The sequence below is a fragment of the Aethalodelphis obliquidens genome, unplaced genomic scaffold, assembly GCF_003676395.1.
Source record: "Aethalodelphis obliquidens isolate GAN/ISIS:26980383/991018 unplaced genomic scaffold, ASM367639v1 scaffold21, whole genome shotgun sequence".
In the NCBI taxonomy this organism is placed as follows: domain Eukaryota; kingdom Metazoa; phylum Chordata; class Mammalia; order Artiodactyla; family Delphinidae; genus Aethalodelphis; species Aethalodelphis obliquidens.
The window spans coordinates 23,322,194-23,349,071 of NW_020837965.1; the positions used below are offsets into that span (position 1 = coordinate 23,322,194).

General features: G+C 57.2%; 1 protein-coding gene across 2 annotated transcripts; it reads left to right on the forward strand.

The window, feature by feature from the left end:
* The first annotated feature begins 1,740 nt into the window (after positions 1-1,740).
* Positions 1,741-26,634, forward strand: HHIPL1 (HHIP like 1). Of its 2 annotated transcripts, XM_027120552.1 has the most exons (9): positions 1,741-2,282; positions 9,077-9,723; positions 12,489-12,632; positions 14,978-15,306; positions 15,639-15,765; positions 17,749-17,894; positions 21,130-21,211; positions 23,638-23,720; positions 26,027-26,634. In XM_027120552.1, exons 1-9 carry the CDS (start codon positions 2,001-2,003, stop codon positions 26,545-26,547), a joined length of 2,361 nt encoding a protein of 786 aa, XP_026976353.1. In that variant the 5' UTR covers positions 1,741-2,000; the 3' UTR covers positions 26,548-26,634. The 2 variants fall into 2 exon arrangements, with proteins under 2 accessions (XP_026976353.1, XP_026976354.1); XM_027120553.1 differs by lacking the exons at positions 23,638-23,720; positions 26,027-26,634 and adding an exon at positions 22,627-23,608.
* The last annotated feature ends 244 nt before the right edge of the window (positions 26,635-26,878 follow it).

Sequence of the window (26,878 nt, forward strand, 5' to 3'; positions counted from 1 at the left end):
CTGTCTGACTCCAGGCTGGGAGGAAGGGGCCATTGCAGAAGCCCTTTTCAGCTCCTGTCTTGGCTCTGCCCTTGCCCAGATCGTGTGCAGGAGGGCCCCTGAGGGCTGCATTTCCCAGGCTTCAGCTCCAGCCTCCACCTACTAGGTAGGCCAGTGAAAGGAGCTGGAAGGCCAGAGGAAGGGAGAAGCCAGGGAATTTCTCTCCCTCTGTCTCAGGCAGAATCTCTGAAGGGCTTGCCTCCTCCAGTTCCACCAGACAGACCCACTGGGTGTCCGGCTTTGACCAAGGGACCCTCGCCCCTTGGCTTTAGTAACATTTCCTGCTGTTCCGTCAGTCAGGGACTTGTGGAATATTCCTGCTGTTGCTAGTCTCAAGGTTGCCTCACTGTCCCCTGTATGGCTTCTTGGTCATCAGTTCTCTGCATTAAATTCCCCTTGTTTTAAATACTTAGAGATGTTTGATCTTCTGTGTACTCTCTGGCTCATACACGGCACCTGTTTGGGCCTAAGCCACAGAACTCAGGGAGCTCACAGCCCTGCAGAATCGAATCCACCCCCAGTCCTGCCATGAGGGGTGGCACAAAGACACAGATCCCCTTCCCCAGGGCAGCCCAAAGAGACCTGCCCAGGCTGGGTTTGTGAGTTGGGGCCATGAAGGCTAAGTAGGAGTTTGCCAGACAGAGAAGATGGAGAAAGGCATTCCTGGGAGGAGCAAGTGCCGAGGTCCACTTGGGAAAGTGCCCAGGGGTGGGGGGCGGTTTGGTGCCATGAGATTCTGGGGAGGGGGGGGCGTGTGTGTGTGCACGTGCGCGTGCATATAGGGGGTCCTGTCTGAGCAGCAGGAGCTGAGGCTGAGTCCCGGCCTGCTCTGTGTGTTGTACACCAGGGTTGCTCAAAGAGTGATCCCAGAATTTCTTGAATTAGAGTTTTGTAGGGGCCGTAACAATCTCTGGGCCTCAGAGGTCCATTTTTAGGGGGCTGGCTTGCTCCAAAGAGTGTGCAAACCACTGCCCTGGGCTCCGAGAGGCCTCAGACCTGGTTCAGCAGGGGAAGGACCCCATGGTATTTGCTTTTCAGAAAAACCTCTCTGGTTCTGTGGAGTGGTGGTGATGGGGAGGGAGGAGAGGCCTGGGGCTGCTGGGGAAGCTGGTTCCATAACCCAGGTGCATGATACAGGGCAGAAGCTGGGGCAGGAGCTGGAGGATGGACTGGATGCCCACCCAGGAGGTACACAGGAGTGGGCGGGGGGTGGGGGGTGGGGAGGGCCGGCCTGCAGTCCCAGGCTGTCAGGGAATCTGCTGACCCAGGAGGGCAGAAAGGGAAGAAGCCTGGGGTGGGGGCCAAGGCTGGATTCTAGAGTCTGCCCCATCCTCCCCCCCCCACCCTGGGCCGAGGTTTCACTTCTTGTGAGTGTCAGGGCAACACCACCAGCCCTTTACAGGCTGCAGTCCCATTTTTAAGTGATTCTGTGAGCACTCCCAACCACTGGCTCCATCGTGTTCCTCCCCTGGCCCAGTCAGAGGTAGGACCGGGAATCCAGGGGTCCAAACCTCTGGCTGGGGGCTCCTGCACGTCCTGCGCTAAAAAGCGCCGGGGGTGGGGGCCAGCTGCGTCCCAGACGGCAACGGGAAACACAGTCCACACCCAGGCCCCAGGAGGCCGGGTCACTGCCATTGTAACTGGAAAGACTCCAGGTCCAGGAGGAAGGGGCTGCCCCAACGGCGGGAACAGAGGTTGCGCCGAGTTCCGAGTTTTGCACCGCGCCCCTCTTCCTTCAGTCCCGCCGGGACGTCCCCGACCAGAGGTGACCTCCTAGCAGGGGAGGTCTCCAAACCCCAGGCCCTGCGGGGCGGGCGCCCCGGGAGGGTGCTGGCGGGGCGAGGGGCGGGCGCTCAGGGCGCGGCCGGCGGCTACTCGTGGGCCGCACTGGGCCGGGGGTGCCCTCCCTCCGCCTCTTCCTCCGCGGGCCGGGCCGGGCCGGGGCGGAGCGGGGCGGCGGCATGGCGGGCCGGCGGGCCGGGGCCGGGACCGGGGTCTGGAGGCTGCTTGCGCTGCTGGCGCTGCGGGCGCTCGGCGCCGCGGCGCACCCGCAGTGCCTGGACTTCAGGCCGCCCTTCCGGCCCCCGCAGCCGCTGCGCTTCTGCGCGCAGTACTCGGCCTTCGGCTGCTGCGCTCCCGAGCACGACGCGGCGCTGGCCCGGCGCTTCGGGGCCCTGGCGGCGCGCGTGGACGCCGCGATTTGGGCCGAGTGCGCCGGCTACGCGCTTGACCTGCTGTGCCAGGTGAGCGGGCGCGCGGGGCGCGCGCCAGGGGCCTAGTTCCTAGATGGGAGGTCGGCTCTGGCAACCCCACTGGGACAAGATCAAGGGTGGGCGGCGGGCTTTGTAACCCGAGCCCCCACCCCCACCCCCGCAGGAGTAAACTGGGCACGGGGCAGAGATTCGGGCATCCTGGGATGGCTCTGGGCTTTGCCATCATTAGCTTTGTGACTTGGGCTTTATCTGGGCCTCGGTTTCCCCTCCTGATGAGGTCATCACTCTCTCAGAGTTTGGGGGGCTCTTCTGCCCTGGCACCGCCTAAAGACCCCCAGTGCCGCGGCCCTGGAGAGCCCTGCCCTTGTTGGAGTACCAGGGTGGGAAGCCTCTGTCCTGCTCGGGGCTCCCCTGCGCTGCCCCCCGGGGAGATGGGAGCCGCAGACCCCTGCAGAGGGCATGGTCAAAGCGCTGGACTTGGGTTTGTCGCAGGGTTTGGGGGCACACTTCTCCCAGTGAGGGCCCTTCCCGCAACCTGGAGGAGCTGTCTGACAGCCCCTCAGTACACCGGGATCCTGACGTGCGCTGGTGCTCGATCCTGGGTGACCCCCGGTGCTGAGATGTCCCAGGTGATTCCAGACCATACCTTGGTTTGTGCTGTGCCCTTTTCCCGGGATGGCACTCCCACCCGGCGTAGGCATAGGCACTCTCATCCTCCAAGACTACCCCAGTGAGATCCCTTTGGTGAAACCCCTCTGCCCCTGTGGGGGCTGAGTTCCCGCTTCTGCTCGCACCAGACTGTGCCTTAGCTGTTCGTTTTCCTGATTCCGGAGCGCCTGAGCAGAAGCCCTGGCCGGCAATGGGTGGAGGCTGAGAAGTCCTAAGGCTGGCCCTGGCCCCACAGCTGGACAGTGGGAGGACCCATGGGTGGAGGGGTCCTGCCCACACAGCACAGAGTCGTAGCCTTCAGCTGGCAGGGGCAGGCGCTGATGGGAGGAGCGAGAGGGCTGGCTTAGATCCAGACATACTAGGGTTCGATCCTGGCTCTGCCACTTCCTGGCTTTGCGACCCTGGGCAGGTCATCACTGCACTTCAGTTGCATCGTGTTTACAACAGGGGCGACCCTAGCTTCCCCAACAGGGTTGCCATGAAGACTAAATGACACATACTCGGGGCTCAGTGGACGATTCTGCCTGGGTTTCTCTAGTGCTTCCTTGGTCCCCACTGGTTGCCCTGCCCTGAGCAGGGACTGAGTGGGGCCTACAGGCTGATTCAGGGAACACCCAGAGTGGCAGGGACTTGCTTGGTGGTCACACAACTCAGTGGTGGCACTTGGACCACAGTTGTTGCCATGTGAATGAGCCATCCGGGTAAGAAATAAGGGGGGGCTGGGAGCAGACAAGGGGACAGACCCTGGGGAGCTCCAGAATGCAAGGGGGTGGGCAGCTGTCCTTTGGCGGAGTTTGCTGAGCACCTACACTGTGCATCTCAGGGGAGCCGGAATGGTCTGGTCAGGTGTCCCCCTAGCTCACCTGCCTGGGGACTCCTGGGGCAGATCTTCTGGTCTTCCCACCCTGGTCACATAGCAGAGTACGTGCATCCACCCCCCTTTTTTTAATTGAGCATTTACTATGTGCCAGGCTCAGCAGGGCCCAAAGGTGTGCAAGTCTGAGGAGGGAGAAGGGAAGGCTCAGGCCTGCTACCCCTCCCCTGGCAGGAGGCTCCCTCTCTCCTTGGGAACCTTCCCAGTACGGCCTGGCCTTGAGCAAGCAGCGGTAGAAGGGCCACTAGCATCTCACCCCAGGCATCTCTGGGAGTGACCTCATGTCTGGAGCAAGCTTGGAGAGTACACCCGAGGCTGGATCACAGTTTCCCTGCCAGGACCTCGTGGGAGGGAGGGAAGGAGAATGCTAGATGGGGGATGGTATTCTCTGCAAGCCAAGGCTGCGTCTGGATTCAGCACCTCCTGATTTCCACGAGGGAAGGTGGCCAAGGTACTTTATTTACAAGTTTCAGTCAATGACGGCATTCAGGGATCCACATCTGCTTGGACTCCAGATGGGGAGAGAGACCATGAAACCATGCCTACGCCCAAGTCCCCCCCCGAACCTGCCCCTATCTGGCACCCACAACTCCTCTAGATGCCCAGGATGGCTCCTTAGCCAGAGGCCAGTAGTCCCTCCTGGCCCCTTCAGACCCTTTCTTGGGGCTTTGCCCTCGTCCAGCTGATGCCTATGTCATCAGGAGGAGAAGAGACAACTTGTGACACATGGCAGCTCAGGTCCCAGATTGATGGGAGCTAGCCCACATAGCGAACTTCCCATGTAACTGAGATGGCCTCTTTAAGTACCTAAAATCATCAAAGCATGGTTTCTGATAGAAGTCTGTGCAAAACATGCTCTGCAGGCTCAGGTACTGGGCAGACATTTCCTCGGAGCCTATTAGGAGTTGGCCCTATGCTGGGTGCTGGGCCCAGAGGCAGTTGGCCAGTAGCAAGCTCAGTCTCAAAAGTTCCCTTGTTCATTTCAGGAGACAGACACACAGACACTTACCAGAATGGCCAAAAGCCTTCCCAAGGGTGACTGTGGAGCCATAGTGAGAAAAGCCACACTTACCCTGAAAAAGTCAGGGAAGCCTTCCTGGAGGAGGGGACACTGAGTTGCCTCTTGATAGTCCGTATTGTCTGAGCATTATTTCAACAAACACATGCATCATTTCAGTTTATTCCTCCCAATGATTATATGAGGTTGGAATTTTTTCCCCTTTTATAGATGAAGACATAGGCACAGAGAGGTTAAGGAAATTGCCCAAGGTCACTCAGGGAATGGTAAACTCAGTCTCCAGTGTGCTCTGACTCCAAAACCCCTCTTTTAATCACTTTGCCTGCCTTCTTGAAGCCCCACCATGTGCTGGGCCCTGGGGTCCCTGCCCTGGATGGTCTCACAGCCTATGGGGTGGACACACAAAGAGGTAACTAAGTCCTAGTCAAGCAGACCAGCTGAGCAGTGGGGAGCTGACAGCAGAAGTGGAGCACTCACACTGCAAGCTACAGAATTACAGTTTGGTGAGTGTTGTGTCTGAGATACGGACAGAGAGCTGTAGGAGCATCCACAAGGGCTGGGGGATCAGGGCCCTGAGAGAATAGAGGTGTAAGGGAAGACTGTTGAGTTGCGCTTTGAGTCATGAATAGGAGTTTGCCAGATGCAGAAGTGGGCGAGGAGGGAACGTCCTATAAGAGAATATTGTGTACAAAGACTCAGTCTTCCTGGGGAATTCCCTGGCGGTCCAGTGATAGGACTCAGCATTTTCACTGCTGAGGGCCCGGGTTCAATCCCTCGTCGGGGAACTCAGATCCCACAAGCTGCATGGTGGAACCAAAAAAAAATAGACTTGGTCCACCTCAAGAGTAGACGGTGGACATAAGAAGCCTTTGGGACTCAGGACCATGGGTCATGAGTGTCAGTGACGGCACATTGGCAACCTCGGGGCAATAATGTGGGCAGGCTGTTTGCCCCTGTGCTGAAAGGCCCAGACAGCTAAGCAATGTGATACTGGGTTGGTTTTCCATGGGTTTTCTGCTGCCTCCCCCTCACTGACCACCGTGAGGCTAGTTGCCGACTGAACTCCTTGCGAGCAGCGACCGCTGCACCCCCTTGTCATTTCCTGCTCTGGACTACTCAGGCCTGGGCACCAGGTTTGTATTGTGTGTAAGTAAGAGTGCATGGGTCATGAGTAAGGTTTGGCCGGACCCAGTGGGTTTGACGCATGGATGCTGAAATTCCAGCCTGGCTCCCCGGAGGCCCTCCCTGCTCCATCTCTAGTTCTGGGTGGGGTTTGGATGAGTGGAGGCTTTCAGATTGGCTTTCAGAAGTCTGTTTTGCTCCCCACTGTGTCTCTGGAGCCGAGGACAGTGCCTGGCACAGAGTCGGTGCCCAGTAAACGCTTGTTGAATGAAACTCTGCTGAGTAATCTGAGAAAAGCCCCGGTCTGGGCATCGTGAGGCCTGGGGCTGAGCCTCGGCTTGGCCGCTTTTTGGCACCTGGCCTTCTTGAAGCCTCAGGTTCTCATCTATACAGTAGAAATCACAATGACCCTACCTCGCAATGACTAAATGAGGCGTGCGCACACGCAGACCCTCCCTGGTCCGGCCACGGCTGCTAGCTGCACTCACAAGAGGCCCCAGGGGAACCGTGGGAGAGGCGGCACTGCACAGAGGCCAGGGCCTGGCCGTCCGGAACATGTGGAAACGCTTTCCCTGTCTGGGCCTGGGCAGTACTGACCAGAAACACAAGCACGTCACCAAGTGGCCCTCAGCCCCACAGTAGCAGTAGTTGGGCCAGGAGGACAGGCCGTGGTGTGACTAAAAGCCCCAGTCGTGTAAAGGGAGGGTACGGCCCCTGGCCAGGAGCCTGAGAACACGGTCAGGAGGGCAGCCTGCCACCCTCTGCCCCTGAGGGCCTCCTGTTGGAACCCAGCCTGGCCCTGCCTGTGAGGGCGGAGCGTGTGCCTGTCTGCGCCTCCCCTGCTGTGGGAAGAGCATCCCCTGATGCCTCGGGGGCCCAGGCTTGAGTCAGACCGGGCTTTGGCCTGGTGAGCTCACGCAGGGGGTGGGCGGCGGGTACCAGACTCATAACAGTTACATATGCTCAGGTCCGAGGCTCTAGCTGAGGGAGTCCCTCAGAGAGCCTGGGGTGCTGAGGCCTCTGCTCTGGGGGGCTCTCAGCTCTCAGGTGGTGGGCACTGGAGCCTGAAGCTGGGAGAGGCCTGGTCACATTTGTTGCCACTGCCTGGGTTGCCAGAAAGCAGAACCCGGGGCAAAGCTCATGGCTCTTTCCCTTATTATGGTGAGAGGACGCTGTAAGCAGACGTGGCAAGGGGCAGAGGGAGAGCCAGTCGAGAATGCAGTTGCGAGTCGGCTGCTGCCAAACGTGACGGATGCTTGAATTGGCAAGACTGGGGTTCCAAGAAAACCACACAAACTGTGAATCAGGACTGTCCTGGGGTGGGGGGTGGGGGGAGGAAGGCGGAGCAGGTTATCTGTCAGCTCCCTTTTCCCAGGGGCCAAAGGTCTGTCACATCAGGCATTAACTCCCCCACATTCCGGATGGGGCCCACGTGGGAGATGAGTGGGGTCCCAAGCGTCTCATCAATGGGGATGCCCTCGGTGGGAGGTGAGGGGTGAGCCACGGCTGCTGGGTTTTGCCCTGTGACGTTAGACCCCAGGACCAGTGAGGTCAAGAAGGTCTGAAGAGGTGCCCGGGGGTGGGGGGGTTCCTGATTCATTTGTGTCACAGAACAACAGCTCTGGCAGCAGAGGACAGCCCCAGGGCCCTGCCTGGGAGGGGCTGAGCCCAAGGTGACTAAGGGATGGAGGAAGGGGGTCCCGGTGGTCAGGGGGACATGTGGGCATGTGCGTAATCAACGCACTCACACGTGCACATGCACCAGCCTCCCCGGTGCTGGGAGGATGAGGTTGGCCTGAGACCAAACCCAGATCCTCCATGTTGACCGATGGCGCTGGGTGACACTGGGGGGCCCACACCTGGGTCTCCCCATCTGTAGCACTCTCACCCTCATGGGCTCTTTTTTTTTAAATTAATTAATTAATTTATTATTTATTTTTGGCTACACTGGGTCTTTGTTGCTGCGCGTGGCTTTCTCTAGTTATGCCGAGCAGGGGCTACTCTTCGTTGCGGCGCGTGGGCTTCTCATGGCAGTGGCTTCTCTTGTTGCAGAGCTCCGACTCTAGGCGCGCGGACCTCAGTAGCTGTGGCTCGCGGGCTCTAGAGCGCAGGCTCGGTAGTTGTGGCGCACGGGCTTCGTTGCTCCGCAGCGTGTGGGATCTTCCTGGACCAGGGATCGAACCCATGTGTCCTGCATTGGCAGGAGGATTCTTAACCACTGCGCCACCAGGGAAGCCCCCCTTCATGGGCCCTTGTGATGATTAAATGAATAATGGAGGGAGGAGCCCTTATTCCCTGTTAAGGGCTGGTCAGAGTGGGTCAGTGCTCAGCACAACCCCTAGGTATTCACTGTGGGCCTCCTATGTGCTGGACATGGTCTCAGGCTCTGGAATACGGCAGTGCCCAAGACAGGCAACATTTCTGCCCTCGTGGAATTCAGGTTCTGAGGAAGACAGACAATAAACACGTAAACACACTGATTTTATAATAATATCAGGGAATGTTAAGATTTTGTTCTTTGTTTTTTAAGCCGAGTCAGAGGCCAGGAGGGAATGGAGCTGATGGCTGGGTGGTCAGGGAAGACTTCCTGGAGGTGCCCCTTGAGTAGGGATCTAAAAAAAGTGAAGTGAGGGAATTCCCTGGTGGTCCAGTGGTTAAGAGTCCATGCTTCCAATGCAAGAGATGCAGGTTCGATCCCTGGTCGGGGAACTAATATCCTGCGTGCCATATGGCATGGCCAAAAAAGTTAATTAATTTTAAAAATTTAAAAAGTGGAGTGAATCACGGAGGCATAGGGCAGAGGCAGCATATTAAAAGAGAAAGTGTATAAAAAGGCCTCAGATCCTTTCTGGCACACAGTAGGTCCTTAAGATTAGCTCCTGATGCTAATGTTAGTAGTAGTAGTAATAGTGTGGTTATTCTAACAGAAGCATCAGGTGAGAGAGAAGGAATGAAGGCGAGGAGATACAGGCCCTGTGTAGCTGCTGCTGTGGTTAAGACAGTTGGTGGTAATGGACAGATGGCGTCCTCCCATTTTACAGATCAGCAGACTGAGGTTCTAGGAGATGGGATGACCTGCCCGAGGTCACGTAGCTGCTAAGACCACCCCAGAGCATCCCTGAGCCGTCCCTGTCTGTGCAGGAATGCTCGCCGTATGCGGCCCACCTCTACGACGCAGAGGATCCGTCCACGCCCCTGAGGACCGTGCCCGGGCTCTGCGAGGACTACTGCCTGGACCTGTGGCAGTCGTGCCGGGGCCTCTTCCGCCACCTGTCGCCCGACCGCGAGCTCTGGACGCTGGAGGGCAACCGTGCCAAGTTCTGCCGCTACCTGTCCCTGGACGACACGGACTACTGCTTCCCGTACCTGCTGGTCAATGAGAACCTCAACTCCAACCTGGGCCGTGTGGTGGCCGACGCCATGGGCTGCCTGCAGCTATGTCTGGAGGAGGTGGCCAATGGGCTGCGCAACCCCGTGGCCATGGTCCATGCCCAGGACGGCTCCCACCGCTTCTTCGTGGCCGAACAGCTGGGGCTGGTGTGGGTCTACCTGCCTGACCGCTCGCGGCTGGAGAAGCCCTTCCTGAACATCAGCCGGGCCGTGCTCACCTCGCCCTGGGAGGGCGACGAGCGGGGCTTCCTGGGCCTCGCCTTCCACCCCCGCTTCCGGCACAATGGCAAGCTCTACGTCTACTACTCAGTGGGTGTGGGCTTCCACGAGTGGATACGCATCAGCGAGTTCAGGGTCTCAGAGGATGACATGAACGCTGTGGACCACGACTCGGAGAGGTGGTTCCCCGGGAGCCCAGGCGGGAGGGGCGGGGCTGCGAGCATGGATGAGCCCTGGCGTGACCACACATGGCCAGTTGGAGTTGTGCCCCCCAGGAGTTGTGAAATATTTTGAATGTCACCCTTGGTGAGGGGGCCGAACCCCCTGTTCTGGGGTCAGGGGAGGGGTAGTTGCCAAACAGACATCACCGGCTCATGTCCAACTCCTGGATCAGGTACTTTAGATGGTGCCTTTCATTTGGTTCTCATACAGCCCCATTTTACAAGAAGTGGAGGCTCAGAGAGGTGATGGGACTGTTAGGTCACACAGCTAGGAAGTGTCAGAGCTGGAACCCTGGTCTGTCTGCCTGCCTCCCAGGCCCAACCCACTGCTCCTACCAGGGCACTATGGCCCCAAGGCCCCAGTCTCACCTGGCCCCACCTCCTATTCCTCACCTGGACCTTCTGCCCCCCAGGCAGATTGCTCTCCTCCCCACCCTCCCCCAACAGCTTTATCTGTTCCTTGCCTCCAGGCCTCTGCTCCTCTCAACACCCAGCCTGCTCTCTGGGTATTAGTTATGCCCCAACTGTTTTCAAAACAGGTTTGACCTAGCCTGGCAAGAAGGGCATGCATAATCTGTCTCCAATGGGAAAATAAATCCTGTACCAGGTAACTCAAATAGGCAGAATTTGATACTGGGAATTAGTTCCTCGGGTGTTGGAAATGATGAAAGAGCAACCTGGAGAAGAAGGGAGGCAACTCTGGGTTTACCAACTGGAAGGAGCTGCCTCCGTCTCTTGGGCTGTGAGAAGTGGGGTTACTGGAGCCCCTGAGCTGGGGCCACTTGGTGGAAGCTAGAACCATGGTGGACCTGGGTGGGGGGAGCTGAAGCCAGCTGGAGTCAGGGACTGCCAAGACACTGCCTGAAACAGAGAGAGAGAGAGAGAAATACTGCTGCCTCTCCACCTCTTACTCCCCACTCTCCGCCCTCCAGTCTCTGGCCAATGCCTTCCACTGGCTGAACCTAGCTGGAGGCCACATAGCGGAGGAGCATGGGAAATGTAGTTTTCAGGAGCTGGCCCCCTGAAGTAGAGGAGCATGTAAGGGGAGGACCAGGACTGATCTGAGGGCAAATAGACAAATAATAGCACATGATGCATTCAATAAAATTGTAAACTCTTGACATTGAACTTATAAAAAGAAGGAGTTAAATATGCTGGCTAATGTGAGGTCTAATGTAGATTTTGCCTGTGAGCTTCCCGGCAGCCTGGGCAAAAGGAGAAAACATAATTCTCATTACCTTATATGAGGCTGCACAACCAGTTCTCCAAGAGAGGCCAAGTTTATCACATGGATCTCACAGAGGGGAGAGAGAGGGACAGAGTGGATGTGTCTTCAATGGTGACTTTTAAATATTGATTCCTGATGAAGACTGAAGATGGAACACAAAATAAACAGATGAATATATTGCAGAGTTAGGGTTCAGCAAAGGCTCTATGGGGACCTCACACGTACAAGCCAAGAAATTGACTCTTGCAGGGGCAGAAGTAGTCACAGCTGGCTCAGGGCAGAGCCAGGAGGGAGTGACCATCCTTGCCTGAGTCAGCTGTCAGTCTCTCTTCTCAGGGCTGAGACCCCAATGGGAGATGGATGACCGACAGTCTGAGCTGTCCTTTCCATGGAGGACCTGGAGTTTGGGGTTGTGTATGACTTACCAAGTCGTGTGTGTTGGCCTCACAATAGAAAGGCTTCTGGTCTTGGCTCTGAAGGTCCAAAGTCCTGGGTTCAAGTTGCTTGACATTTCTGTATCTCGGGTTTCTCATCTGTATTAATAAGGGCTTGGCAAGTCAGTCACCAATCCTGGAACACCTAAACCAGCCTAAGCATTTCGATCAGAGGGAATTTAGAACAAGGAGTTGACTACAAAGGGATTGGGAGGGATGGAGAAGGAAAAGGGGATGGTCAGGTTACCTAAAGATGAGTTCCTGTGAGAAGCTAGAGGAACAAAAGGCAAAAGCATCTTTGTGCTTCTGAGTTTTGCCCCTCCTGGTACCCAGATGTCTGGGTGGAAACCCAGGAGTCCCTATTTGCCAGCCACTCTTGCCCTTCCTGCAACCACCCCTTCTGGAGGCAGCACCAGAAACCAGGGAAATGTGGCCCCTCCCTTCTCCTTGCCTTCCATCCTCCGTTGGCAAGCCCCTAACCAGAAGCCAGCTGGCTGGCAGTATGGCGGAAGGTTCCGCCCTGGCAGGAAAGGAGGTTGCTGAGGAATGAGTGTGACTGAGCACAACCCACACCATCCAGCCCACCTCCTTAGAAGCTACGGCACGTGATCAATGAGAGAGTGTGTCAGAAGTGCTCAGCGTAAGTGGCTGGCGTGTGGGTAGCCGTGATGACGAAGAAACCAGTTGTGCCAGTGATTGGGTCAACAGCTTTGCTTGATCCTAACAGGGCAGGTGCTAGCTGTGGGGAGAGTGGAAAAAGCGCTAGACCAGAACTAGAAGTCCTGAGTTCTAGTCCCAGCTCTGCTATCTACAGGCTGTGTGACCTTGGGCAAGTTGCTCAACCTCTCTGAGCCTCTCGGTTCTCATTGGCACAATGGCGTGAATTATTCCTCCTGCCCAGCCTGCCAGATCCTTATAAAAATCACCTGCTATAAAGGATATGAAAAGTCTTTCCAACTATGAAACGGCATCCAGGAGACAGGAGGTTTTATTGCTGTGATCTTGTTTTGTGTTTTGGCTGAGGTTTTTTTTGGGGGGGCGGGGTGCTTATCTTCTTTTAGGATAATCCTGGAGATCGAAGAACCAGCCTCGAACCATAATGGGGGCCAGCTGCTCTTTGGGGATGATGGGTACCTCTACATCTTTACTGGAGATGGCGGGATGGCTGGAGACCCCTTTGGAAAGTTTGGAAATGCCCAAAACAAGTATGTTCTGATTTGGTTGGCTGGTGGGTTGTTTTACATACGCCTAGTTTACATACTATCCTGGAGGGGGAGTTACTTCCTCAGCCACGAAGTGTAGGGTAGTAGAAAGGGCTTTGGACCCCAGCTCAGTCTGCAGCTAGCTAGCTGGGGAACCCAGTCACTTCCTCTCATCTGTTACAGAAGAAGAAGAATCCCCATGGGGGGAATAATCATCATCATCATTATCTAGTCATGAAGAATAAAGGTGATCACGTTGTCATGGGTACCTGAGAGGTGACATCACAGAGCCTCTGGGAAGATCAGATTTTCTCTGAAGTCTGCCCAGCCCTGCTGGAACCAGAGGAAGGAAAAGGGTGTTTTTCAGACCTAATGGGGAGTGTGGGCTGGTTGGGGCAGGGCTGTGTGGATGGGCATGTGGGTTTTCTGCCCCAAGGGTCACCCAAGATGGCCCAGAAATTGAAGCATAGTCTTGCTTTCAGTTCCTCACTTCTGGACTTGAGTAGATGGCCTGCCACCATTCCCCTCCTTACACACACACACACACCCCTCGTGCATATAGATGAGGATATCCAGGAGTCTCAGGGCAGCCTCCGCCATTCTCTTAGTCAAAATCACAAAACCTTCCTCAGCCCAGAGAGTAAAAATAGCGAGTATGCCGTTGATTACAGTAATTAAAGTGCTCCCAATTTGTGACTTGTGCTTTCATATGTGACAGTGTAAGAATCATTGCAGCGTTCTCATGTTTGGGATGTATTTAGAGATGAAGTTGAGAAAATAGAAATTAAGGATTTGTGGATAATTGGACAGGACTTAAAACATTACTTTGCTGTTATGAGTTTTGCCCACTTATATAGCAAAGCTTGGTGCGTGGCGTATGGGCTCCGGGGAGTAATCTGTAGCTTGGTGGTGAGCAGACTGGAGCGTATGAGAGGAACCCACTGGGGCAAAACCTAGAAGTCCGCAATAGGGGATTAACTGTGGGACATCTACTGGGGGAGAGCGTTTTATCATCATGAAAGAGAATACTTGTGAGGTACCTTTAATGAGGAGGGAAAAGCTTGGGTGCTGATGCTATGTGAGAATGATGGGGTACACAGTTGCATCAAATGGGCAGACCAGCCAGTCCTGCCTTGAAAAGCAAGCCAAAGGGAGTGCACCAAAATGCTAACAGCTGGGGAAAACCACGCAGTAAGTAAGCGCATCAAAAAATCACAGATGAAGAGGGCGTACATCTTTAAGCATGTTACAGGTTCCATCATGTGTCACTTTTGTTATGCAATGAATGAGACCCAAAAGCCGCTCACCCCCAGGGGCTGCATGGAGGTTAGGGCTGCACCCCGTTCTGCGCGGCTCTGGAGGGCACATCCTGAGGTCTCCTCGCTCCAAGGGCTTCAGAAGCTGATGTTGCACGGTGCCGAGGAGTGGCCTTGCTTCCCGTCCAGAGCTGCCTGAGGGACCTGGCAAGTTGTCCCCCTCATCTTTGAGATCAGGGTGGTGTGTGTGGAGTGTGGGGTGAATTAAACCGCTTCTGAGGCCTGTTTGGCTCTCTGACATGCTGCGATGGCACTGGGGGTGTATGAGAGAGATGGCGAGTACCCCAGCCTCCCGTTTCCTGCTAAGATCTGAGGTGCTCTCTCTCTCGTCTCCCTGCCCTGGCCTGTACTCTTGTATGGGGCACTTGACTTTGATTGCAGGTGTTCATTCATTCGCTCAGCAAACACTTCATGAGCACCTGCTACGTGCCAGTCACTGTGCTAGGTGCTGGAAGAAAGCTGTACATAGAAATAATTTTTCTGGTATGATTTGCACCCTGTAGCACAGCCCTGTGAGTAGGCAGGAAAGAGAGGGACCACCTAATATCACAGTGGACGACACCAAGGTCTGGGGAGATTAGAAAGTGTGGTAAAGAGCTTGGATTTCTGCAGCCAGGCTGCCTGGGCTGGATCCCAGTCCTATCATTTCCTGGGAATGTTTTATGCCCTTTCTGAGCTCAGCTGCCCCGTCTGTAAAAAGGGGATCACAATAGCACCCACCTACCTAAAAGATTCGTCGTGAGGATGAAACAAAGCAATAGATGGTATGTATGCCCAATACTTAGGACAGGGCCTGGGACTTGGTAAGGTGCCCCATAAATGTCGAATGAATGAATGAGGTTACCCAGCTGGTAAGTGGCTGAGGAGGTCGTGAACCTGGGGTCTCTGGCCGCACAGCCGAGGCTTTCCTTGCACCTGGGTTGGCTGTGGGCCCCGGGCCCCGGCACACCCATCCCCGCACCTGCCTCGCGGTGCCCGAACCCCTGGCGCGGGGACACCCCGAGCCGGCTCCTTCTCTCACCCGGCCCGCAGGTCAGCGCTGCTGGGCAAGGTGCTGCGCATCGACGTGAACCGCAACGAGCGCGGCCCGCTCTACCGCATCCCGTCTGACAACCCATTCGTGGGCGACCCCGCCGCGCGGCCAGAGGTCTACGCCCTCGGGGTGCGCAACATGTGGCGCTGCTCCTTCGACCGCGGCGACCCGGCGTCGGGCGCGGGCCGCGGGCGCCTCTTCTGCGGCGACGTGGGCCAGAACAAGTTCGAGGAGGTGGACCTGGTGGAGCGCGGCCGCAACTACGGCTGGCGCGCCCGCGAGGGCTTCGAGTGCTACGACCGCAAGCTGTGTGCCAACACCTCCCTCGGTGACCGCCCCCCGCCCCGTACCCCCGCGCCCTCGAGAACCTGTCTCCCCGGATCTGCCTCCCACTCCACGGCTGTGCGCCCGCGCCTCCCTCCGTGGCCAACCGCGCCCCCGACCGGGACTTCCTTGCCCGCGCAAACGCATGCCCTCCCCCCGCTTTACAAACTTGAAACACCACCCTTTCTGGTTGACTGTCTGGGGCCCTCTCGGGAACCTCCCCCCTCCCCTCCCTCCTCCCTCCTCTCCCCCCCCCGCCCCGCAAGACTCAGGACCACCCGAGAAGCCTTGTTGGGAACCGGCCGCAGACTCACCCAGCTTCTCCCGCCTCTGCAGATGATGTGCTGCCGATTTTCGCCTACCCGCACAAACTGGGCAAGTCGGTCACTGGGGGCTACGTGTACCGGGGCTGCGAGTACCCGAACCTGAACGGCCTCTACATTTTCGGAGACTTCATGAGCGGGTAAGTGGCCTGACAACATTTCTGAGGGGGCAGGGACTGCAGAGGTGAAAGGTGGGGGAATGTACAACACCCTTGACAGCCCCGGGGCCATCTGGCTCCTGTGAGCCAGGACCTGCCGTGGCGCCAACAGGCCAGAGAGGTCACCCTGCTGGAGAGAGGGGAGCTGGGGCTCCAGCTGGGGTCTGCCCGTGGGACCCGTGGAGCCATGCTTTATGGCAGTGTTGCCTCCACTGAGCCCCTAGAGGGTGTGTGTGTGTGTCTGGGAGAGGGGTTGGGATGAGTCACACCGCAAACAGGTTTCAGAGGGGGTAGAACATACCTCCCAAGCCTGCTGTGGGTCAGACTCTCTCCCCAGGGGAGCTTACGGAGACTCATGACCATCTCGTTCTCCTGCTGTATAGAGGGGGAAAACTGAGGACCAGAGAGGCCCAGGGAAGTCACACACCTGGCATGATGTTTAAAAGTACAGCTGAGATGGCCTGTGTTCAAAGCCTGGCACGCTTGCTGGCCATGTGACCTTGAGCCGGTTTACTTCGCCACTCTGTGCTTCAGTTTCCTCACCTGCAAAATGATCATAGTACCTGCTTACTAGGGTTGTTTGAGACCTGTTCATACACATACAGCACTTAGAATCTAGAATGTGCTCAATTTCTGTGGTTTTTTTTTTTTGCTTGTTTAATAAGGTGGAAGGATCTGTTGGTTACCTGAGGACCCTTCCAGCCTCATGTGAAATGAATTTTTTGTTTGTGTGTTTGTTTTTTTGCCACACCGTGCAGCTTGTAGGATCTTAGTTCCCTGACCAGGGATTGAACCCGGGCTTCCTGTAGTGGAAGCGTGGAATTCTAACCACTGGACCACCAGTTCTTAATTATTCCCACCCTAGCCTCTCCACGTAAGGGCAGCTGAACTGGGTCTCTTGGGAGAGGAAATAAGGAAGCCCGAGGATGGCAGAATTCTTACCTCCTCCAGGCTGCTGACCTAGGGTGGCTTTGTGGCCAGGGCATCTACAGCTGGAGCTGACAGAGAACCCTGACCTGGGCCTCTGGTTGCTGGGTCCTTCTCCCAGCTTAGGGTCTCCCTCTGGGACTCAGTTATCTCATCTGGAAAATGGGTCTAGATGAAACCCCTTTTTTTACCCCGATTCTCCTTTTTCCCTTCTGCCGTCCCCCAGGAGTGCCCAAGCCACCTGAACACAGAAATTCAATGAATTTTGCCAACACTTCCCAAACCCCTCTGCTGGGTCAGGCTTTGTGCCAGGGCCAAAGCAACAGAGTTGGCGAGTACCTCATACCCAAGTCGGGGAGACAGACCCACACTCGGTCCACTCGAGTCCAGCCTCAGAGAGCCTGTGAGCAGTGCTGGGGAAGCCCAGCACAGGGGCAGTCAGGAGGGCTTCCCAGAGGAGGGGATGACCGAGCAGGGCCTGAAAGTATCAATAGGTGATTGACAGGCATAGAAGGGAGTAGGGGACAAGATCAACATTTTCTGAAGATGCCAAATTCTCCATTTCACGCTCCGAAGTGGAGGCAGCTCCAGAGTATGTGGAAACTCCTGGGCACCAGCCTTGGAGGCTTCTGAACTGGAAGTCAGCTCCTGACTGCCTCCTGCTGGTCAGCAGGTGGGGTTGAGCTGAGGGGGCAGGAACCAAGCTGGTCTTGTTCACCCCTGTGCTTCTCCTGGTACGTAGCAGGTGTTCAGTAAAGCCTGCACCTGAGTCCGGCTTCATGGATGTGCGGCCTGTGCGCTCACACGGGGCTCCGTCTCAGAAGTGCCCACGCTTGGTTTAATGCTCTGCTGTTACTGTCTTGAAATGTTTAGTGCTTTTTGAACAAGGGGCCCTGAATTCTCACTTTGCACTGGACCCTGCAAGTTATGTATGGTCCTGGTTGCATGGATAATAGATGATTGGATGGATGGATTGGTGGGTGGGGTTCCCTCGGGTACCCTGCCAAGCATGACCCCACAGGCCATCCTCCTTCGCAGGCGTCTGATGTCCCTCCGAGAGAACCTGGGGACAGGCCAGTGGCGGTACAACGAGATCTGCATGGGCCGTGGCCAGACCTGTGCGTTCCCGGGCCTCATCAACAACTACTATCCACACATCATCTCCTTCGCGGAGGACGAGGCCGGTGAGCGCTCCTGAGGCTCTCCATCCAGGCTGCCGATGCCTGGGACCGTGCCCCACCCCAGGGGTCCTTCTGGCCGCCGATACCTGGGACTGTGCCCCACCCCATGGGTCCTTCTGGCCACCGATGCCTGGGACTATGCCCCACCCCATGGGGCCTTCTGGCCTGGGATTCGAGGGATGGCATCTCAGGCCTGAAATCACCTTCTGGCTGGAGAGTGACGTGTTCAGAGGGCTTGAGCCTTGCTTCGGTGTCAGTTCTCACTCATCTGAGCTTCCATTTCCTTATCTGTCCTTCCCTTTCCCCAACTCTCACCCTGGGCAGGCTTGCCAGGAGGGATAGCGTGACCCCACAGGTAAGAGTCCAGGGCAGTTATGGGACCAGGAAAGGATCTGTGATGGTGGAAATGCAGGCAGGTAGGGGAAGAGTGCCTCCCTGGGGACCTCCAGCTCCCTGGGTTCCTGATGGCAAATGTATCAGGGCCTATAAATGAAGCCGCGTTGTCTTCAGAACGTGGTAGGCACCGCTCTCTTGCCTGTTAGTGGGTCCCCCATTCAGGCACTTGTGTTTTCAATGCAAGGAGCAGAGGGGGAGGGGAGAGGAAGAAGGACCATGGAGGCTGGCTCCCGCCTTTGTCCTTGGCCCCGGATTGTCCCTGGACAAAAGCTGAGGGGCCCCCAGTGGGGCCTGGTGGATGCTTGGCCAGGTTACTAAGCAACGCCTTTCCAGGGGCCTTTCGAGAGGTGTCCCCTGCAGGGCCCAGTGCCCAGAGCCCCCAGGCCTGAGTCTGGGAAGCCTTTGTTGAACCGATACCCGTCAGAGTCTAAATTTTCAAAAGGGCAGCCTCAGACCCCACCACCCTCCCTGAGCCCACTGGGCCCTTGAAAGCCATTTCTTTTGGTTATTAGGGAGTTAACATGTTTTGGAAAGGGGGGGATGCCCTCCCCCCACCCTCCTCCGCCTCCAGAGCCCAGACCCAGAGGAGGGCCTGGAAAGCCCAGTTCCCAGGGGGCCCTTCCTCAGCCCTCTGAGTGACACCAAGGGATGGACAGCCAGGAGGAGGCCCCTCAAAGACAGACAGCCCAGGGGTAGCATGTTGGTGAGTTGGGCAGGTGGCCCCAGAAGGCACAGAGACCTGGGGGTCTGATGCCAGCAAACGTCTCCCAGCTCCCTCTGGCCTCTGCCTCTCTGCATGATCTTCTGACACGTGCAAATTGCAAAACAAGGACCTCTGCTGGCCCAGTGTCCTCCAGGGACAGTCCATACCGCAGACACCAGGAGGGTCGTGTGGCCCTGGGCAGGGCTTAGTAGTGCCATGGGGGCTCCCCGCCCATGCACGGGGTTGGGGGCTTCCCGCAGATTAAGGCTGGATGGGGCCTTGGGGTGCACCCGGGCCAATGCTGTCACTTTACAGATGGGGAAACTGAGGCTGACTTTTCCTACCTGGTCGTGGGGTGGGGGGCACTGGACATAGCCTGGCCCCTGGAGGCCTCCCAGAGCAGGACCTCAAGCACAAGCTTGGTCAGGCAAAGGCAGACAATGGAGAAGGGCATCCAGGCTAAGGGAGCAGCATGTGCGGGAGCTCCGAGTTGCTCCAGCGCCTGGAGCATAGGGTCAAGGAGGGCTGCACAGCCAGGGAGGGCACCGTGGCCGCTCCCAAGGGCTTCTCTCCAGAAAGGAGCCCAGAAAGGGAAGTAAGGCTCAAAGCCACATGCAAATTCATAGCTGTGCCTATGGACTCTCCAGCAGGGGCCTGCTTGCCAGGGGCCCTGCTCCCTCCCACAGGGGGCATCACACCTTGTGGGCCTATTCCTCCCCCCCCCAACTTGACACATCCCCCCCCCCCCGCCCCACTCCCACCGGCCACACTCCCACCACCCACCAAGGCAGGGCTGGTGCTCCTGGAGGGAGGTCAGGGGCCATTGACCACTCAGCATCCTGCCCTCCCCAACCCCCAGCTCCCCACCACAGCTGGTCTACGCCAGTTGCACAGGTCACCTCTCAAGTGTCTTCCCCTTCCAGAATTCGCCAGGTTTCCTGGGCCTTGATTTTCAAACGCCTCCCTCATGCAGCCCTCCCTGACTGCACCAGTCACCAGGGACATACTTTCCTTCAAGCTCCCTTCTCACTGTCTGTATTGGCCTCTCCTTGGGGAAACCACCCCCACGCCCATCCTTGGGAGGGCTCTCCATTGCCTCTTACAAGGACAGAAGGTATTAGCATGGCTGAACCATCATAACGAGCCACATGTGGCCTGTGTCTGGGCCTCCCAGCTACCACGTCTCCTATGTTAGCAGATGTTTCTGAGTTCCAGTCCTGCTTAACCGTTCACCAGTTGCGTGACTTTGGGCAAGTCACTTGACCTCTCTGGGCCTCTGTTTTCTCATCTGGAAGCTGAGAATAATGAAGCTTAATTCCTGGGCATGGGTACCTGTGGCAACAAGGGCCAGGGGGCAGGATGGGGGTGGGAGAGAGCAGAAAGCTCAATTTCCCCAAGAGCATCCGTGGCACCAGGTGCTCATAATTCCATTTCTACAAACAGAGGCTCTGCGTGGGGCTGTCCCGGAGCTGCTGGAGCTCACGTGGGGCCAAGCGCAGGGGCTGGGATTCACACTAGAGGCTCCCGAAGCACGAACTCCTCTGCCCCTGCTACTTGCCTGGGAGGTGCCTGCTGGTCAGTGGAGAGAGACTGTGTCCCCAAGGACTTGGCAGGACCGGGACCCTGGGCAACGATGACAATAGCAGCAGCAATAATAGTTAATACTGATGGAGCATCTCCTCTATGCTCTTTTCATCCTCACAACAGCCCTATGAGGCAGGCCCATCGTGGGGATGAGGAGGCTGCGTCATCGGTAAGCAGCCAGTGGGGAGCGGGGCTGTGGACCGCCGTTGGTGCTCAGAGGTGTGTGATCCTGGGCATGAAACCCAGGCAGGGACCAGAGGTGGGGCTGGGTCACCAGGGAGGAGACAAGAGTCCAGAGGTCAGAGCCTGGGAGGGTCCGGGCAGAGCAGCCGGCAGCCCGGGAGGCTGTGCTGCAGAGGCCCCTGGGCACATCTGGATGCCTTTCTCAGCCTCAGTTTCCAGTTCTGGGGACTGGAGAGTTACACTGACCTGCAGCATCTCCCCTCCTGGCTCACTGAGGTTGGGGTGCACCTCAGAACTGAGGTGGGGCAGTGGGGCTGGCTGGGATGGTATTCCAGGCAGCGTTCTCACTTCTTGCCTCTTTTCTTGTCCAAGGCGAGCTGTACTTCATGTCAACGGGCGTGCCAAGTGCCACAGTGGCACGTGGGGTTGTCTACAAAGTGATCGACCCCTCCAGGTGAGTCCCCCCCCACCCCACGCCCATCATGGCCTCAGCTCCTACGGTCTGCCAGGAGCCCTCCCCTCCATTACCTCATTTCCCCTCTCTACCACTCCTTAAGGTGGTTGTAGTTAATATGCCCATTTTTCAGATGAGAAAACTGAGGCCTGGAGAGGGGAAGTGACTAGCTAAGTTCATACTGCTGGTGAGGGGCAGATCTTGGATTCAAAACCGATCTGCCAGCCTCAAAGTCCAGTTCTATTCATGCTAAGAGGGCACCAAAGATACCAGTGGGGACCCATAAATATGGGCCCCACAATCACATTTTTTTTTAATTCTTTTTTTTAAATTTTAGAACAGTTTTAGATTTACAGACAAGTTGCAAAGATAGTACAGAGTTTCCCATATACCCCTCACCCAGTTTTCCCTATTATTAACGTCTTACATTATCATGGTACATTTGTCACAATTAATGAACCAATATTGGTACATTACTATTCATTAACTGTCACTTTTTTTTTTTAATTGAGGTAACTCCATACTTTAAAAACAAAAGGATGTCTCTAGTTTTTCCCTAGTGTCCTTTTCTCCGGAATCACATACAGAATCCCACATTGCATTTAGTCATCATGTCCTGTTAGCTTCCTCTAGTCTGTGACAGCTTCTCAGACATTCCTTGTTGACCACACTTCTCTGTTGAAAGCACAAAGCTATTAATTACTGACATAACTATTTATCAAGAAAAACATGAGCGCTTGCTCCTTTCCTCTCCCCGAGGTCTCGGCCCTCTTTGGATTTATGTCATTGTGGAGCAGCACACGCAAACTTTGCATTTTTCTTCGTAGGTCTATCCTTATTTTGTATAAACATTTCCACGTTGCAACATTACCCTCAGAAGGCTCCTTTCTGATGGCGACGTAATTTTCTGTTGAGTCGCTGCACCGCGATTGCCTGATCCGTCCCTTGGACATTTCGGTTATTTCCAGTTTTTGAAAAAAGACTGCTTCTCTAAGGAAATATCACCTAATTCATGCCAGATGCTGCCGGAGACCCACTGTTTCCTTTAGTCTGTGCCGCATCCTTCTGGGCTCATGGCCCCCCGCGCAACAGAGGGAACCCGAGGCTTAGGGATTTCTGCTCAAGGTCTCGTGGGTGGGAGGAGCCAGCAACAGGCTAGACCCCCGTTCCCTCTCTCCCTCCGTGACCCTTCTCATCCCTTTTTTCATTTTTCTCTTTTGGAATCCACGTAATTTTGTGCATCCACAACATATTGAAGAGGGGCGCCGTTCCAGAACATTTGGAAAATGAAGAAATGGGAAGCAGAGGGGGTAGGGTGGGGTCATCCGTTGCCGCCCAAACATAAACGCTGGGGCATTTTTTGGTGTATCTCCTACCCTTTGGCAAGACAAAAATTTTTATGTAATTTCCTTAAGGAACGAAACTCAGCTGGGTCCGTCTGAAGCGTGTGGCTAATACGTGGAGTTCAAAGCAGCCGGAAAACCCACACTTTCTGCAGCTTGGAGAAGGGTGTGAGCTGGGCTGTGTTTCAACCTCTGGGGGGAATGGCCCACGTCCCTCCTAGGTTTCCCTCTCTTGCCCGGGCTGTCTGGAAGCCACCCCGGGTCACGTGGCTGCTTCAGCCCTTGGGCTTCCCCCTTGTGCTCTTGGGACCCATTGAAGTCTTGGACCCACGTGGGTTGGTCCCAGAATAGGGTCGGTCCCATTCAAAGACTCACAGATCAACGGCCAGAAGCTCATTAAAATGGGATTCCATTCCTTACTTGTGCCCCTCAGAGATGTCCAAGGAGACCCAATTCATAGCCCTGGCAACCCTTCTCAGGCTCTTTTCTCTCCCAGCCCTCTCCAACCTCACATTCCAAGGCCCCCAGAGCCCGCAGCTCTGCTGCCAGCCCCGAGGCTTTCTCTCTCTCCCCACTTTATTCTTTAGATCGACTTAACCTTTCCCTTTGATTCTGTATCACCAGAAATCCCAGAACCAGAGGGGCAGAGAGAAACCCTCCTCAGAGGCTGTGGGGAATGGGGACCAGGGTAAAGTGCAGGAATGGGGCTGTGGTGACAGTTACAGGAGCTGGACCGGCAGGCTGGGGAGAAGGACTGTGACATTTGATCACATCCCAAGGACACTTCATGCTGAGAATTAGAAGTGGCCCTCCTGCTCTGCAGGCAGAGGCTGAGCGGGCACTTGGCAGGCCGTTACAGGGGGGTCCTGTCCTGGGGTTGGACTCTCGGGGTCTGGGAGGCGTGGACCAGCAGGGTCACTGCTCCGTCAGTGGCCACTGTTGTTACCACGCACACGTGCCCAGGCCTGAATGCACACCGGCCCTTTCCCTTCCTTCCTGGCTGCAGGGGGCAGGTGATGTCGGGGGGGACATGCTCGGGGCGGGCTCCCAGGGTGCGGCTCATGACCTCTTGTGTGTCTGCAGACGGGCACCACCCGGCAAGTGTCAGATCCAAGCCGCCCACGTGAAGGTCCGGGGCCGCCTCGTCCACTTCGTGCCCAAAGAAAGTAAGTGTCCGCCAAGGTGGGGACACGGCGGGAGTTCCTGCAGCCCACACCCGCTGCCCCTCTTCCGGATGTGGATGCCCTTCCTTGGCCCCCATGCCCAGCACTGGGCCCCGTGCACAGGAGCTACTAGGAGTGGGGGGAGCTGCTTAAACCTCCTTCCACTCATGCAGTGTCTGCCAGTCCCAGGCCACGGTGGGAGGCTCCAAGGGGCTGCAGGCCTCACAACGAGCATGGCAAAGGGAGAAGTAGCTGGTCCAAGGCAAAGTTCACTCAGAGTTCTTGGGAGGGACAGAGAAAGAGGGTGTATCTCAAGATTGGAATGAGTTATTCTAGGTGCAAGGGCGCCTAGGGGAGCGTTTGGGCTGGGTCTGCTATGCGAAGGTTCTGTTTTGACGAGCTTGGTGGGGAGAGAGGGGTACAAATCCTCATGGGCCGAGGGCCACCAAAGCCACGGTGACCACCCATGGGATCTGGGGCCATCTGAAGAGGGTATGGCCCGAGCAGAGGGCTGTTCCACTGGGTCCAAGCTAGGTGGGAACAGAGAGTGCCCCAGTGTTGTCAGATCTTCCAGTTCTCAGGACAAGCAGACCATCCATCCATCCATCCACCCACCACGTACATGCGCTTCATACTGGGGCTATAATGCTGAGTGAGCAGTTATGGTCCCTGCCTTCTCGGGTTGTCATTACACAATCTCCCGATTTGAAAATATTGGCAACTAGGTCACAATTTTCAAAACCGCCCCGTGGGCCAAAGGAAATACTTCAGTGAGCTGAGTGTACCCAGCAGGTCTCCAGCTGGCAGACTGGGGTGGGGAGCAGGAAGAGGGGGAGGTTGGGTGGGTGGGTGGGGTACCCGGCCCTGAGGAAGGGGTGCCCCACCAGGAAGAGGAAGGCTGGGGAAGCTGGCTGTTTGGGGAATTCACTTCCAGCTGCAGTTGGTTTGGGGCCTTGGCAGAGTTTTCCATTCACTCATTCAGCAGTTTCTGCATTTCTGTTAGTTACCCGCTGTGTGCTGGATGCTGGGGCCACAGAAGAAGTCAGACGAGGCCCAGTCCTGGCTGGGGCAAACAGAGGGGTCATTTAGTGTCCCAGGCCCTGTGACAGAAGTTGTGCTGGGCACCATGGGGACCCAGAGCAGTGCAGAGCTGGGGGTGGAGGGGGCGGGTTGGGAAGGTCCTGGAGGCTGAGGGTTGAGCCTGGATGGAGAGGAAAGTGCATTGCAGAGGCCGGGGAAGGGCAGCCTAGGCAGTGAAGGAAGCAGGAGAAGCAGGAGCCCTGGGAGCTGGAAGTCCTTCCCTGCGGGTGGAGTGGGGGCCAGGGTGCAGGTTGGGGGAGCGTCTGGCTCATGTTCTGGCCCCGGCCTGCACCTGGTCTTGTATCCGGGCCCTTTCTCAGCCCCTGTCTCAGTGGGTTTCCAAGTGAGATGGGCCGGTGGCCCCGGGATCCCTGCCCATAGTAACTGAGCAGTTTGGGGTTTCCACCTCCCCTGAGGGAGGCAGTACCTGGCAGAGTGTCTGACGTGGAGTGACGTTTAGCCCTATGGCTGACCTGGGCCAAGCGTGAGGGCCACGTCCTGCAGGGACAAAGGGAATCACCCACTACAGCTCCCCGACACCTAATGAGTCCAGGTCCCCGTGGAGGGGTCAGTGGGCGGGGTCAGTGTGGACCACAGCCCCGCACCTAGAGAGCTCCTGACCAGCGCCCCCTGTGATGGGCAGGGGGACCAGCAGCCTTGGGAGCCTGGAGGGGAGGGCTTCACCTGAGCAGAGGGGCCCCGGGCAGGCTGGTTCCCATCCTGCTGGCCTGCCCTCCACCCACTGCAGTTCCCCCCCACCCCACCCCCATCAGCCGTCCTCAGCTTCCTCACCCTTAAACCAGAGATTGGAGCCAGAAAGCATCATTTGCTCTGAGAAGCTCTCCCAGACACTCCTTCCCTGCCACTGAGCTTAGGAATTTACAGTGTGAGAGTCCTTCCCCTGGCAGACAGGGGACTCCCAGAAGGGGAGGAGGGATGGGGGTGGGGAGAGGCCCAGCAGCGGAGGCGCGAAGCAGCTGCCAGCAAGTGTGTGCAGAATGGCTGCAGAAGCACCTGGCGTTCGGCTCCAGGTGGGCACCTTGTGGGGCCAGGGTGACCCGAGAAGCACGCTTGGGGCACCTCATCCTCAGGGTCTGAGTAGAGGGCAGAACGGGACATCTTTCCCTGGGGTCTGCATTCTGGGGTGAAGAGCTGGGGTCGGGTGGGGTCGCGTGGGCTGAGCTGGGGCGGCTGGGGCCCTTCCGAACACAGGCTCTTCCTCTGCGCAGAGTTCATCCGGAGGATGGAGAGCACCCCGCGGCCCACCAAGGCTCCCCGCCGCAGCCGCCCCACGACCCCTCCACTTGCGCCCACCCTGCGGCCGGCACGACCCACCCCGCGGCCCGGGCGCCGTCGGGGCGGCGGGCGGCGGCGGGGACGGCTGGGCACCGCGGTCCCCGAGCCCTCGAATGGCGCCGTGCGCCTGGTGCGGCCCCCGGGCCTGAGTCCAGGCCGCGGGCGCGTGGAGGTGTTCGCGGGTGGACGTTGGGGCACCGTGTGCGATGACGCCTGGGACACCAAGGGCGCTGCCGTCGTGTGCCGCCAGCTGGGCTTCGCGTACACCGTGCGGGCCACCAAGCGTGCTGAGTTCGGCGAGGGCCACACGCTGCCCATCCTGCTGGACGACGTGCGCTGCACAGGCAGTGAACGCAACCTACTGGAGTGCGCGCACGCCGGCCTGGGTTCCCACAACTGCGACCACCAGGAGGACGCCGGCGTCGTGTGCAGCCGCGAGAACCCCGATCTGTAGGCGAGCATCGTCTGTCTGGCCAGCCGGGCTATCCATTGTGCGTCCAGAGCCCGTCCAACCTGTGCGCGCCTGGTGCGTGCGCCCGAGTCTGAGGGTGGGGGGAACGCGGGGGGTGGCCTGGGGGTGGCCCATCTGTAATGCTGTCCTGTGGTGCGTGCAGTGCACGCGTGTTCTTTGTGTGTTCCTGCCCACATGTCTTTGAAACCCCGCAGCCGCAGTATGTGTTGGGATCCGTGTGGCCCCTGTGGGTGTGTGGGTGCAGCCTGAGGTGTTCTTTGCTCGCCTCCAAGCATCTCAAGCAGCCGCAGGAGCACAGTCTGGTAGAACCCTG

What these genes read in the sequence shown, in the direction of transcription:
- HHIPL1 (XM_027120552.1), top strand. Translation starts at nt 2,001, where the DNA reads ATGGCGGGCCGGCGGGCCGGGGCCGGGACCGGGGTCTGGAGGCTGCTT. An exon ending in TTCGGAGACTTCATGAGCGG is followed by an intron (nt 15,766 to 17,748) that starts GTAAGTGGCCTG and finishes CCTCCTTCGCAG; the next exon opens with GCGTCTGATGTCCCTCCGAG. An exon ending in CCACTTCGTGCCCAAAGAAA is followed by an intron (nt 23,721 to 26,026) that starts GTAAGTGTCCGC and finishes TCCTCTGCGCAG; the next exon opens with AGTTCATCCGGAGGATGGAG.